Below are 14,742 nucleotides of genomic sequence, written 5' to 3'. Positions count from 1 at the left end.
GAGCATTATGGTGTTAAATGCTGAACTGTAGTCCAGGATCAGCATTCTAACGTATGCATCGCTCTTTTCCAGGTGAGTGAGGACGGTATGTAGTGCTGTGGTGTCATCGGTAGACTAGTTCCATCGGTAGGCAAATGGTAGAGGGTCCAGTGTGGGTGGTAGCATGCTGCAGATAGTCTTTAACCAGCCTCTCAAAGTATTAGCTTATAATTGAGGTGAGTGCAGACAGGGCTGCAATCGTTCAGGCATGCTACATTGGTTTTCTTAGGTACAGGGACAATAATGTACGATTTGAAACAGGAGGGCACTACACTCTGGGAGAGAGAGAGATTAAAAATGTCCATAAACACACCAGCCAGCTGTTCCGCACACGCTTTGAGGACGTACCCTGGGATATTGCCCGGCCCCACTGCTTTGCAGCTGTTGACATGTTGGAATGTTCTACGTACCTCAGCCTTGGAGATGACCAAGGTGCAGGTCTGGTTCACGGCTCTCCTCGGGGGTTCAGTCCTATCCACCTCAAATGGAGCATTAATAAATAAATAAAATGAAATATTAAATTGGCTTGTGCGGGAGCAAGGCAGCAATGTTGGCTGTACTACTGTGTTTCTTCTTGAAGTCTGCGATGCTGTGCAGACCTTGCCATACACTGTGTGTTATTGTCACAGAGTTGTGACTGGATTTTGTCCCTATATTGCCATTTTGCCACCTTGATGGCTCTGTATAAATCATAGTGGCATCTCTTGAGCTCCTGTTGGTCTCTGGAGGCAAAGGCTTTACCCCTTGCGCTGAGAACTATTTATCCAAGGCTTCTGGTTTGGGTAGACCTGGACCGATATTTATGGAACAGTGTCTTCAGAGCACTTCTAAGTTATGCTTGTGACCACCTCTGTGTATTCGGAGATGTTCTCAGCTCAAAATACCTCCCAGATGACACTATCAAAGCAATCTTGTAACGTTGAGTCTGATTGGTTGGACCAGCAGTGGATAGTTTACACTATGGCTGCTTCCTGTTTCAATTTCTGCCTGTAGGCATGCAGGAGCAAGATGGAGGAATGGTCAGACTTTCCAAACGGAGGGCAGAGAAGTGCTTTGTAGGCGTTGCAGAAGGGAGAGTAGCAGTGGTATGCTTCCTCCCCATGTGCTGACCTCTGTGTTGGCAGAACTTCGGATAAGCTCTGGTCAGCAATGCTAGGTTAAAGTCTCCAGTGATGATGAGAGCAGCCTCTGGCTGTGTGGTTTCATGGATATTGATGGTTTCACAAAGTTCATTAAGAGCCAGGTTGGTATTGGCTTGTGGTGGGCTGTACACAGCTGTAATAATAACATATGTGAATTCTCTAGGTAGGCAGAAAGGTTGACATAGCACTATAAGGTATTATACCTTACCGGGGAGCAAAAGGATCTGATGTTGTGCGTGCTACCTGGGTTGCACCAAGCATTGTTCACCATGAAATATCCTTCCCCCACCTTTACTTTTCCCAGAGGTCTTTAGACCTGTCTGCTCAGAACATAGAGAACCCAGTGGGTTCGATGGCTTGATCTGGTATCTCCTCGGACAACCAGGTTTTGGTAAAGCACAAGATGTTAGTGCTTTGTTTCCCGTCGGTAGGATACTCTGGCTCTCGACTCACAGCTTGTTGTCCAGGCACTGTACATTGGCCAGGAGTATGCTAGGCAGCAGTGGCCAATTTGCGCACCGTCTTAACCTAACCGAGACACCAGCTGCTCTTCTTCATCTCCAGTGACGTTTCCTCAGTAATGCCAGTGTGGTGAATGAACCTCCCATGGTTCGTGTGAGCAAGGGGTCCCAGTGGTAGAAAGGTAGAAGTGGTAGCTGTGTGGAACGAGCTTCCAGCAGAAGTGGTAGAGGCAGGTTCGATACTGTCATTTAAAGTAAAATTGGATAGTCCAATGAACAGGAAAGGAATGGAGGGTTATGGGTTGAAGGCAGGTCGGTGGGACTAGGTGAGAGTAAGCGTTTGGCATGGACTAGAAGGGCCGAGATGGCCTGTTACCGTGCTGTAATTGTTATATGGTTATATGGTTAAGGTGGCGTGTTATGATTGAATGCCGTCTTTCCAATGTTCAAAAGAGTCAATTGACCATACCTGATGTGACTTTCAGCTTCTTGTAAGAGAAGTGCAGAAAGAAGTAGAGAGATGAGCAGAAAATTACAATACCAATTCGGAGTACACAACATTGTTGCCGTACACTGCGCCATCTTGACAGTAATTTGTGTGTGGTAACTTTTCATTTCTGAAGTGATTACACATTTTTGCATTTGTAACTGACCCATTCTTCCTGGAGATTTCTTTTGGCTTCTGGTGATAGAATAAAGTTGTGGACTGACTTGTACATTTTGCTTAGTTTAGATTGTTCCTTGGTCTTCAGGTTGAGTGAACTTTGTCATTTAACCCAGGGGTCCCCAACCTTTTTTGCACTGCAGACCGGTTTAATATTGACAATATTCTTGCAGACCGGCCCACCAGGGTGGGGGTGAGGGGGAGGGGGTAGGGTTGCCAACAGACAAGAGTAGCAGTCAAATACGTGTTGTTTACCCCGAGGAAAAACTACAATGACCATGAAGCCTTGCGCGGCACCAGTGCGTATGCGTGAACATGCCGATTTTTCCCTACAAATCGCTTTTGCCGATTCTGTTCGGCGGCGGGTATTAATCATGACCGGAATATAGGTGATAAGTGGCTAATACACTCAATTTCATTTCTAAAAGGGTTTATCTAACAAATTTAATATTAAATGCACAGCGCATATTTTCCTTGCATGAATATACTGATAAGTCAATTATCAGGTGAGGACAGGGGAGCTTGAAGTAAGTGTTGAACGAACTTCCAGTAGAAGTGGTCGAGGCAGGTTCGATGTTGTCATTTAAAGTTAAATTGGATAGGTATATGGACAGGAAAGGAATGGAGGGTTATGGGCTGAGAGTAGGTCGGTAGGACTAGGTGAGAGTAAGAGTTCGGCATGGACTAGAAGGGCCGAGATCGCCTGTTTCCGTGCTGTAATTTTTATATGGTTATATAAGTAAGTCAATAGCATCATAACATTTTAAGTAACGTTTGGATATTATACACACACAGCACATATTTTCCCCATATGAACATATAAAATCATTGCAACACACCAATATCACTGAATCAGTGGGAGCCCTGGGCTTGTTTTCCTGCAACAAAACTGTCCCATTGAGGGGTGATGGGAGACAGCGATACTCGAAGGGGGTTTCTTATGTCCAGTCTATTCCGCAATTTGGTTTTCGTTGCATTCATTGCAGAGATATGTTGGAAATGGAAGCAGCGTTTTCAGTGCTTTAGTGGCTATCTCAGGATATTCAGCCTTGACTTTGATCCAGAATGCCGGCAGAGATGTTATGTCAAACATACTTTTCAGCCCGCCGTCATTTGCAAGTTCGAGGAGTTGATCTCCTTCCCACGCTGACACGGATGACGCGTGCGTTCAAGTTCAACAGTGCGTGACGGAATGAGGAAAGGTGAAGCTGACTCATATCGCCAAGTCATATCGTTCCCTCGCGGCTCAGTAGCACATGCTTTGCGGCCTGGTACCAGTCGGCGGCCCAGTGGTTGGGGACCGCTGATTTAACCACATAAATATATATAATATATATAGGAACAAGACAACATTTCTTCAAACCAGGGTGTAAAACACAACACACAATAACTTAAGAAGTAAGGATAAAATCTACAGATGAATCACACAAATATAAAACTAAAATGCATTAATATTAAATAGAACAGATTAACCAGTGACCCATTGGCTATGATGTGGCCGGGAGTTCAGAAGCCTAATGGCCTGGGGGAAGAAATTGTTTCTCATTCAGACTGTTCCTGTCTTTATGCAACAGAATCTCCTGCCTGATGGTAGAAAGTCAAAGAGAACGCTGGATGGATGGGTGCGATCCTTAATAATACTAAGGACTCTGTGTATACAGTGATTCTGATAAATGTCCCTGATGGATGGTAGGGAGACCCCTATGATCCTCTCAGCCATTCTCACAGTCCGTTGTAGGAACTTCAGGTCTGATGCTCAACTGCTCCCATAATAAATGGAGATGCAGCTTGTGAGGATGCACTGAACGGTGCTCCTGTAAAACATAGTGGGTGGGAGCCTTGCTTGCCTCAATCTTAGGAAGTGGAGGCACTGTGGTGCCTTGTTCAAGGAGGTTATGTGAACTGTATTCGCAGAGGGGTTGGTTTGTTTGCACCTTCCCGAAGTCCACAATGAATTCCTTTGTCTTCTCCATGAGTAAGAGGTCGTTGCTATGGACCACTCAGCCAGATACTCAACCTCCCTCCCAAATGCTGATTCATCACCTTTGGTTCTGTCTACAACAGTGAAGTCATCAGCAAACTTGAATATGGCATTGGAGCTGTGCTCGTCAGAGGATCAGAGGTGGAGAGAGTCAGCAACTTTAAGTTCCTCAGTGTCATTATTTTGGAGGACCCGTCCTGGGCCCAGCATGTAAGTGCAATTGTGAAGCACGGCAGCACCTCTACTTGGAGTGTGCAAGGATTCGGCATGATCGACTTTTATAGATGTATGTTGGAGAGTACAGTATATTGATTGGCTGCGTCATAGCCTGGTCTGGAAACAACAGTGCCTTTGAATGGAAAATCCTCCAAAAAGTAGTGCCTACAACCCAGTCCATCACGGGAAAAGCCCTCCCCATCACTAAGCATATCTGCATAGAGCACTGTCGTGGGAAAGCAGCATCCATCGTTAAGGACCCCACCGCCTGGGATGTGCTCTCTTCTCACTGCTGCCATCAGGAAGCAGGTACAGGAGCCTTAGGATTCACACCACCAGGTTCAGGAACAATTATTACCTCTCACCCATCAGGTTCTTGAACCAATGGGGATAAATTCACTCACTGAAATGTTGCCACAACCTCTGCACCCACTATCAAGGACTCTTCATCTTGTATTCTCAATTTTTATTTATTATTATTATTTCTCTTTGTATTTGCAGTTTGTTATCTTTTGCACATTAGTTGAAAACCCAAGTTCATGTGGTCTTTTATTGATTCTGTTATGGCTATTATTCTATGTTTTGTGTATGCCTGCAAGAAAATAAATCTCAGGGTTGTATATGGCGACATAAGTGTACTTTGATAATAATTTACTTCATACTTTTTATTTTTAATCTTGGGATGCTGTTCAAAAGTCTGGAGGAAAAAAAACTGCTTAAATATTCTAAAAGATGTAGCTTGTTTGCAGCACCTAGCACAAGAAGCCAGTCTTTGATCTTAATTTTATATGGCCAGAATTATAAATATTAACCTCAATGTTATTTTCCATCACATGTAAATAGGTGAAAGTTAATATACTGGGTGAAGTAGTGGACCAGGGGAGTACAAATCTGCAAATCAACCAAGCATCATTCAGCCCACATGCAGCCATCTATGCAACACGCCCTGATATCAGATGTGCAATCCATCTACACACACCGGCCACCGCTGCTGTAAGTATTTCATTTTTCTTGTAAACCTTGTAGTTTTTTCAAATGCAGTTAATGAAAGTTACTTCATTTTTATTAAATCACAGGTCTCAACCATGAAATGTGGTATCTTGCCAATATCCCAAGAAGCCTTGATTGTAGGTGATGTTGCATATTACGACTACCATGGTTCACTTGATGAACAGTGTGACCGAATTCAGCTGCAGAAGTGTTTAGGCACTGCTTGTAAGGTAAGGTTGCAGTCCCTCTTATAAGTGCTCAAAAGATGCAAGCAATGAATCATTCTGGCTTTTATGTTATATGTATATGTTACTTTGGCCTCCCTTGCTATTGTTCCATATTCTTTCCTTCTCACACACATTGAATAACATTAATGCGGAAATAACTGAGAAGATTCCAGATTCATTCTTTGAACTCTTCTCAGCCTGGTCTTAATTGCCAGAAGCAATTATCATTGGCATTTGTCATGAAATTTGTTGTTTTGTGGTAGCAGTACAGTGTAATACATAAAACAGAGAGTGGATTCCAGTTAATTGGGCTGTTGGTTCATCAGGGCAGCTGCTTATTTAGAACAGCACTTCACAAAAAAACAAAAACTAATCAAGAAAATAGCTGGGATTCCCTTCAACACACAAAATGTTGGAGGAACTCAGCAGGCCAGGCAGCACCTATGGAAAAGAGTAAACAGTCGATATTCCCGTCCAAGACCCTTCTTTCCCAATGAAGGGTCTCAGCCCGAAATGTCAACTGTTTACTCTTTTCCATAGATGCTGCCTGGCCTGCTGAGTTCCTCCACTATTTTGTGTGTGTTGCTTGAATTTCCAGCATCTGCAGATTTTCTCATCTGAGGGATTCCCTTCATTTATTTGGGATACTAGCTGCTTAATTAGGGCAGGAAATTGTTGCCAACGAGTTTCTAACTAACATCAGTCTCGTGCACTTGTGTGGCTGTTACACACAACACTGCTTGGTGCAACACACACAAAATGCTGGTGGAACACAGCAGGCCAGGCAGTATCTCTAGGAAGAGGTACATTTCAGGCCGAGACCCTTCGTCCAGACCCTGCTTGGAGCAATCTGTTTTTAACTAGCGTCAACTGAGTGTGTTTGTGTTCAAAAGGCAGTGATTTTTCTCACTGGTTGCATTCAATAAGCACGAAGACAATTCAGAACTGTTTTGCTCTGAGGTTTCAAGCATTCAGGCTTCGAGATGCCAGAAATGTCCGGGAGCGAAAATGGAATTATTTTGCTACTTCCAACAAATTAGAAACTATGAAGAATTTAAAGGTGTCGACAATCACCTTGACTGTTAAAATGAGAATGAAGATTTGGAGAACACAATCGTCAGCAGCATTGTATGAAGGCAATCCATTATCTGCACTAGTTTTCTGTGCTGATTTTGTTCATTTACAGTAAAAAAAAAAGATGCGGATGAATTCCTCCGTTGATGAGTATTAGGAACTACATAATAGTTTTATAGAACTGCAAAAGTATTGTTAGTGTTCTGATTTGTTCTGTACTACATTCAAATACATAATTTGTTACTCAGTCTTTTTCAACAATTTCTTTGAAACTTTAGTTAATTGGGGCAGCTGATTAATTGGGCCAAAATGTACCATCACAGTGTATTGCAATTCACCAGAATCCACTGTACTATAAAGTACAATAAGAAGTATATAGTGGTGCTCTGGGGGGGGGGGGGGGGGGGGAGAGGGCATGCACTAGCCTGCCCAAGCATTCCTAATGACCAGTGCTATTTATTGTTCTTGTGTTAAAATGCTTTCATGGGATTATGGTGGGATGCTCAAGTTCATGTATTCTTACATTTTAGCTTGGGTTATACAGTTACTTGCATGTGTGTTTGTAGGTCACCCTGACTGTAACCAGGGTGTGTAATAATCACCTCCCCATCTATATGCAGTTAAGTGGGTTTTCTCCCCCTGGTCATAGTGCCTGAACTGTTTTTGTGCTTGTCACAGTAAAAATGGCTGTTCAGTTAAGCGAGCTTTCTTGTGTGTCACCATGAACCAAACGGACATCACAGTAATTAAGTACGTGCATACATAGTGAGGTAGTGTTTGTGGGTTTATTGTCTATTCAGAAATCTGATGGTGGAGGGGAACAAGTTATTCCTAAAATGTTGAGTATGTATTTGTGAGCTCCTGTAGTAACTCTCTGATTGTAGTAATGAGAAGAGGGTAATTGTGATAACAGAGGCACCACTTTTGGAATTATCTTTCAAACTGTGGTGCAGAAAATTTAGTTATTTGAAACTGTTCAATTTTGGTACTGAATACCATGGGGCCTAGTTGACCCTTTTGAACTATAGTCCACTGTGAGATTGTGTTGTATTATCTTGTAGACTTGTACTGAACAGAAAGAATTTAAGAATTCAAAGAATGCTGTCAATATAGAACTATTTCCGTATGTGTTCCTTTTGAGTAAATGTTTTGCATGTGCAAGATACAGCACAACTTGTGAAATATGATCAGTGATATTATTTCATGAACAGAGTGAAATATGTAATTGTGCATGCGCTATAGTTTTCTAAACAGACACAGGATCTTTAAAGTGTTGCAACACCCTCTGATGTGGGAGATCATCTTTGTCGTCTTGGAATGTGATAATTTGTAAAGGACATTGTTAATCAATATTGATTAATCTTGGAAAATCCAGATATCCCTTTATAGAAATAACCCAGTCACAAATCATTTTATCATTTTGTTCAGTTCCCTACGATGTAAAATAAATTGGAAAATGCATTTAAATTCCAAATAGGTTTTTAATGTATTATTAAATTGGCTTCAGTTTTGCTCCTCGTAATTTAATATAGGCATGAATGATGGGCAGCTGGAGAGTGGCTCCATTTATTAGTATGTGCACTTAGTATTGTCTCTCCAGTTTCATTAAAATGAAAAGACCAGTCCTTCAAGCAGCTGAGTGATACTGATAACAAGACATCTGGTTTGCGATGACTTGTTTTTTTCCCTGGCAGAAAGGGTGTTACTTTTGTTTCCAATCATTGGATTGTAGTAAAATAATCAAGGGGCCCTATTGCTGATTTGGAAATTTTTAGGGCAGTGTGTTTGTTGAAGTGACTTAATTTTTTAAGTTTAAAATGGCTATTATCCCGCAGCTAGTGGGGCCTATCATATGCTTCATCTACATGGAAAAATACATTTGTCTGTATACAAGGTTTATTTTTGAACGCAGAAATATTTTATAATTTACAAAAATGTTACTGTAGACACAGATGTGAGCCTAGAGTCATGCAGTATTGTCCAGTATTTTGTGCATGCAAATCCATTGTCATTGGAAAATTTCTGAACAGTTGACAAGTCGTTGAGAAATGCAGCACAGGTCACCTGAATATTCTGGTCTTAAGGTATGGTTGATGTCAGTATGGGCATCCGTAACGTGGAGAAGAATGAAAGAATAGTCTTTTGTTTTGATGCACTGTACGTGCAATTTACATTGAAATTTGTTATTTGTAGCAAATCAAATCAGATCAGTGAGGATTGCTCTAGACAGTCCACAAGTGTCACACACTTCTGCTGCCAGCACATAATACCATGTCCACAACTCACTAGCCTTAACCGTACGAACTGGAATCAGGCAGGAAACCCTCGAAGTCACAGGAAGAACGTACAAACTCCTTACGGACAGCGGCAGGAATTGAACCCTGATCTTGCTGCTGGCACTGTAAAGCAATGCACTAACCACGACACTGCTGTGCTGCCCTCAAGCTTACCAGTACTTAACAAGATTGTAAACCTGAATTCAGGAGGAGATTTGGCAACTAAGTAGACTTGGAGGATCAGTTGTACAGGAAACTGAAGTTTCTCTGAATGGACGCGAGTACCTATTGTATTCCACTATTGCTTGATATTGGGATGATGCATTATGTGATTGATGCCTGTGCGGAAGTGCATCTGTTTGGATTACCCGAGGAAATCGGGAGTAGCTGAACACTGCACTTGCAAAGGCAATAGGATTAACTTCGGCACAAAACTACTGTGCTGCGCCAATGACTTTTGGGACTGCCTCGTAAAGGAAGCCATTGAAATAAAACTAAAGGAAAAGAATTTTAATGAAGATGAAGGTCTTGCTTGAAGGAAGAACTAGAATTAAATTGTAAACGAGGTGGGAGAGGAGAAACCTGATTGAGTGAGAATTAACCAATCAGGAGGCACGGAATACAGGGGTATAAATACCACCAGACTAGACTTGCCCCGGCATCATCCCTGAAGAAGATGGGAGAGTTTGTCGTCAAAACATCAGTTATAATCGATACCTGTACCCGACTGGAATCCCAAGAAGAGTTTATTCGTCATACATGCCAGGAAAGCACTAGAACCTTTAACAGGTAAGGAAGCTTATTAAATATCTGGCTTTACAACTGAAGTTCTGAATGCAAAACCAGGGAAGTTGCATTAAGTCCCCGCCAGTTGGAATATTGTGCTGCAGTGATCATCTCTAATGAGATAATAACACTATTCTTTGTATTTCTGGTCAGATGCTAAATGCATTTCATTGGCTTTGTATCTGTTCTCGGCACAATGACAGTAAAATTGAATCCAATCTAATCTAATCTAATCTGATAGTCTAACTTTCTGTCCTTGACTTTTAATGACAATGGCATCACTGAGTCTCCTACTGTCAGCATACTGGGTGGTGAGGATCATCATCAACCAGCAGCTGAACCGGACTTGCTACTTGAACTGCAATGGGTACAGGGGCACATCAGAAGCTGAATATTTTGTGTGAGGTGACTCAATTCATGACATAACACACACCCTTCTACAACAGACAGGTCAAGAGCATGATGGAATACTGTCCACTTGCCTGGATGAGTACAGATTCCATGATGAGATTTAATGCTGTCCAGGACAAGATAACCAGCTTGATTGATTGACCATGCATCCATTCATATCCTTCATTGCTAACACAACAAAATGTGTAGTTACTCAGCTAGGTTGTTCAAACAGGACCTCTTAGGTCCTTCATCCGGGGCAAAGATAGCAGGGCATGGAAGCATCACCATCTGCAGGTTCTCCTAAACCGTCCTCATTTTCAAATACACTGCTAGTTTATCACTTCCTCTAAATTCTAGAACTCCTTGTCCAGCAGCTCTTACGGTCTACCTTCACTGAGCTCCAAGAAAAATGACTCAACATCACTTTCTCCCAAGGACAATTAGGATGACCAATAAATATTGACCTTGCCAGTCTCATCCAGATCCTGAAAAATAAATAGATACTAGTGTACAATTTCAGAAGGTGCATGGTGTAATAACAATAATGAGGAATGGAAGTTCAGGAGATTGGATAGATAAATTGAAAATAGAAAATGCTGTAAATTTAAATCAAATTCTGTATAGAAAGAAATTGAGGCAATGCAAAAAGTGGTTGACCTTTATGTTAGATGGAAGGCGGGCGAGGTGGTGGATGTTGTGTAAGGAGAACAATAGTAATGCCTGTAATAGAGTCAAGGTAAGAGATTGAATGACAGGTGGTTGGTGCTGGTTTAGGTGGAAGCTTGTTAAAGGCAGATGATCTGTCTGGAAGAAATCTAAACAGTCAGCGCCAAACAAAAAGAGAAAGGAGGAGAGAAAAGGTGTTTTCTGAAAGTACTCCTGAAATAGAGATGTAGAGAAATAAAGTACTGCAGATGCAGAAACTGTGAAATAAAATCAGGATGCTGCAAATATTTGAGGTCAGGCAGCATTTGTTGAAAGAGAAGCAGTTAAAACTTCATGTTGGTGACCTTTCATCAGACCTGACTAGTTCTGATATCAACTGGAAAAACTAGTTATCTGAAATAATTCAATATTAGGACCTGAGAACTGCAATGTGCCAAGTAAAAAGAAGAGACTCTGTTTCTTGAACTTGTAATATTGCAGTGAAGTTCAGTATATGAGGTCAAAGAGCAAAAGGTCAGTCTCAGATGGAAAATCAAACTGGCGGACAACTGGAAGCTAAGGTCACCCATCAGAATGAATGAAGGTATGTTGCTGAGCAGTCGTTTAATCTGTATTTATCTTCTCTGATGTAGAAACCACATGGTGAGTGCTAAATGCAGTTTCTACATCTCTAGAAGCAGGTCAGACAGTATTTTCAACGTCTTCAACCAGAAACATCAACTGTTTCTCTTTCCACAGATGCTGTCTGACCTGGTAGCTATTTCCTGTACTTTTTTTTAATTTCAGGTTTTCAGGTTAAGGGGCAAGTGATCATCTCTTGTACTTGCATGGGAAGAAGAGCGGCTGTTGATGATGGAGGAATGCATCAGAGTTTCACGAAAGCAAATGTTCCTGCGGAATGTTGAAAGGAGTGGGAAGGACGGAGCTAATGTTTGTCTGGTGACAGTATTATAAACTGAGAATAGGGGATGAAAGAAGTGGGAGGAGTGTAGAAATTAGAACACTTGCAATTGATAACTGTTCTAACTAAGGTAGAAAAGAAACTTGGTTGAGAAAAATGGGACATCTTAAAAGGTCTGGTATGGAAGATGCTTTTATTAGAGATGATGGAGTTTGAGAAACTGGGAAAATGAACAGACTACATGCAGAAAACAATGGCAGGTGATGTGTTAAAGATGGTTGTTGGAATCTGTTGAATAACTTATCCATGAGAAGTTGACAAGGGGAAGAGATGTAACTGTGGGACCAGCTTGAATTTCAGAGTAGAGTGAAAGTTGGCAGTGAAGGTCAGAGCTTTCAATTTCTTTTTGAAAGCAGGAAGCAGCAGCAGCATTGATGCACTGGAAAAAGAGGGAAGGGAGAGGATCTAAGTAAAACAGGAAAATAGGATTGTACCACATCTTCCCCAGAGGCAGTCTTCACTTGAGAATGTGGGGCCCCACAGTCATATCTTTGATTTGATTTAAGTTAAAGGATAAACACGAGAAAATACGCAGATGCTGAGCTCCTCTAGCATTTTGTGTGTGTTGCTTAAGTTACAGGATTTGTTTAATGAGAAAGAAAATTTTGGAGGTTGATTGGGTTCTTCCAAAGAAGAGCTGAGGGTCTTGAGCAGAACATGATTTTGCATGATTTAGATGTGAAATGTACCACCTGATGTATCAAATTCTAGAAACTTTCAAAATAGACCTGTACTTTACTATGATTGTCTGAAGAAAAAGCTAGACTTTGAGACTAAATTGAACAGGACTTTGAAAGAGCCAGCACAAGGACAACAGGTCATGTCCTGACCTGAACATTTTGAATTCCTCGATGCGATTATTCTGAACTTGATTTTCTCCCTCTACTCCCCAATTCCTGCAAAGTATGAGTATTTAAGAACAGTCATTATTTTGATGAATTGGACGGTGAAGATTGGCGTCCTCTCAATAAGAAATCCATAATTTTAGAAAGTAATAAATGTAAAGGATTAAAAAAAAACAATGAAAACTGGGGGTGGGTGAGAGAGACAAGCTGTGATTTTATTTTGATTACCAAGTTAAATTGCAGCTATATGTTTCTTTGGTTGTTGCCATTTTTAATCACTGTTTTACTTTCAGATATTGGTTCTTAGAAACCATGGTGTGATCGCACTTGGTGAGACCATAGAGGAAGCTTTTCACTACATCTACACTGTTCAATTAGCCTGTGAGATCCAGGTAATCTTAAAAAATATATATACCTACATGTTTATGTGGATGATGAGACATTAGTACAATTACTCTTCTATTCATTTCTGTAACTTACAACGATTATGTCCTGCAAGTGGTGATCAGATCTGGTTGGAAGGGTAAAGTGGAAGGAGCAGTGAAAAAAGTAAGCTTTGTGAGGTGTAGGAGGATCAAAGTGACAGTAGGAAGTTAGGTGTGGGATATTCAGAGGGGTTTAGGCAGGTCAAGAGGATTGAAGGATTCACAGAAGGCTTTGGGTATGGAGCCAGTCAGCTCAATCAGAATGGCATCTGAAGTTGGGAAGGTAATAGAAGAGGCCTTGACGGTGATGGAAGATTGGAGTGGGCTAAGGACGAACAGAAAGGCTTCAACAATAGGGATGGATAGGGTATATGTCAGGTGGATTGGGAGTTTGGCTAACTTGATGTTACGATTCTGAGACAGAAGCAAGGTGTGTTACTTATGTGTAAGGAGGAAGACTCAGTGAATTAAAGGTAGGTAAGAGAGTGCCTTCACAGCAATCCCAATGCATTAATATGTTGTGAGGGCCCCGATGGCCACTGTTAGTAACATTTTAAACAATTTCAACAAAGTTCTGCTATGAAATTATTTTCGGATATGTAACGTGTAGAAATTATTTGGATTGCACGAGGATAGGTTCCATCAGGTGAAATCTAGTCCAATTTGTAGAGTGATGTGAAATGGCCCAGAAGTGATTGTTTCACCACAGTGGAAAATCTGTTTTCAGTGGCATATCATGAGGAAAAGCAACAATTAACTTCTTGGTTGTGGGTCCAATGTGGGAGCACAATGTCGCAGCAGTTTCCTGGCAGTTAAAGTGGGAGGACCTGAATCTTGTTGGACCTGGTAGAGGGAAACTATATTCTTTTCAGCAGGGAATAATCGTGAGGAACTACGCCAATTGTTAGATATTTTAATTTTCATATTTATAATATGTATTTGTTATCACATTTTCAATCAGAATATTAATAGATTTTAATAGCTTGACACCAGTAAAGCCATTTTCAGGTTTTTGTTTTTTTCTGGGTGGGGCATGTTTTGGCACCCACTGTTATTGTATTTACAAGGTTGTGGGATGAAGCTGGCTTCTATCCATAAGTTCCCACTGGGAGAAATTACATGGGATGAATGGCCAATATTTTTTTGCAATTCAATACAATTGCGGGTGGCAAGTCCATGATTTATTTCTTTAACCCAATTTGAAGAGTTCTCAGGCTACAGTGGATATGTAACACTGTGTTGTGCTATATTGAACTAAAGCCACACGTTCTGTGTATGAAAGCTAGTCCACACTTATTTCAGCCAAGGCTGAGAGGGATCACAAACATGTCCAGTGGTTTAGTGATAGAGCAAAAATAACCTGGAGGCTTTGATTGCCAGTTCCAGTGCATTAATTCCATTCTTTGGAGACTGGTTGAGCATAGTGAACTTGATACTATGTTGCCTTGAGGTGTGATTATTACATTTCATTGCCAAGAACATTTGAGTGTTTATATTGCTGCCTGCCAGCATTTGTACCTCAATCCTGTCTTCTCAAGCACATTCAATTCTGTGATCTCTAAGCCCAACACCCCCAGCACTTTTATAGCTAATTTC

At 41.3% G+C, this 14,742-nt stretch overlaps 1 protein-coding gene across 7 annotated transcripts in view; it reads left to right on the top strand.

Moving 5' to 3' along the window:
- The window catches only part of add3a (adducin 3 (gamma) a), a 234,612-nt gene that overhangs the window by 156,117 nt on the left and 63,753 nt on the right, over positions 1–14,742 (top strand). For all 7 annotated transcript variants that reach the window (XM_072239851.1, XM_072239848.1, XM_072239850.1 and 4 more), the window contains 3 exons: positions 5,347–5,496; positions 5,580–5,723; positions 13,015–13,113. In XM_072239851.1, coding sequence (XP_072095952.1) covers positions 5,347–5,496; positions 5,580–5,723; positions 13,015–13,113 — 393 coding nt within the window. The remainder of the gene's footprint in view (positions 1–5,346; positions 5,497–5,579; positions 5,724–13,014; positions 13,114–14,742) is intronic.

This window comes from Mobula birostris, chromosome 21 (assembly GCF_030028105.1).
Source record: "Mobula birostris isolate sMobBir1 chromosome 21, sMobBir1.hap1, whole genome shotgun sequence".
In the NCBI taxonomy this organism is placed as follows: Eukaryota; Metazoa; Chordata; class Chondrichthyes; order Myliobatiformes; family Myliobatidae; genus Mobula; species Mobula birostris.
This window is presented reverse-complemented; position numbering and strand designations above follow the sequence as displayed.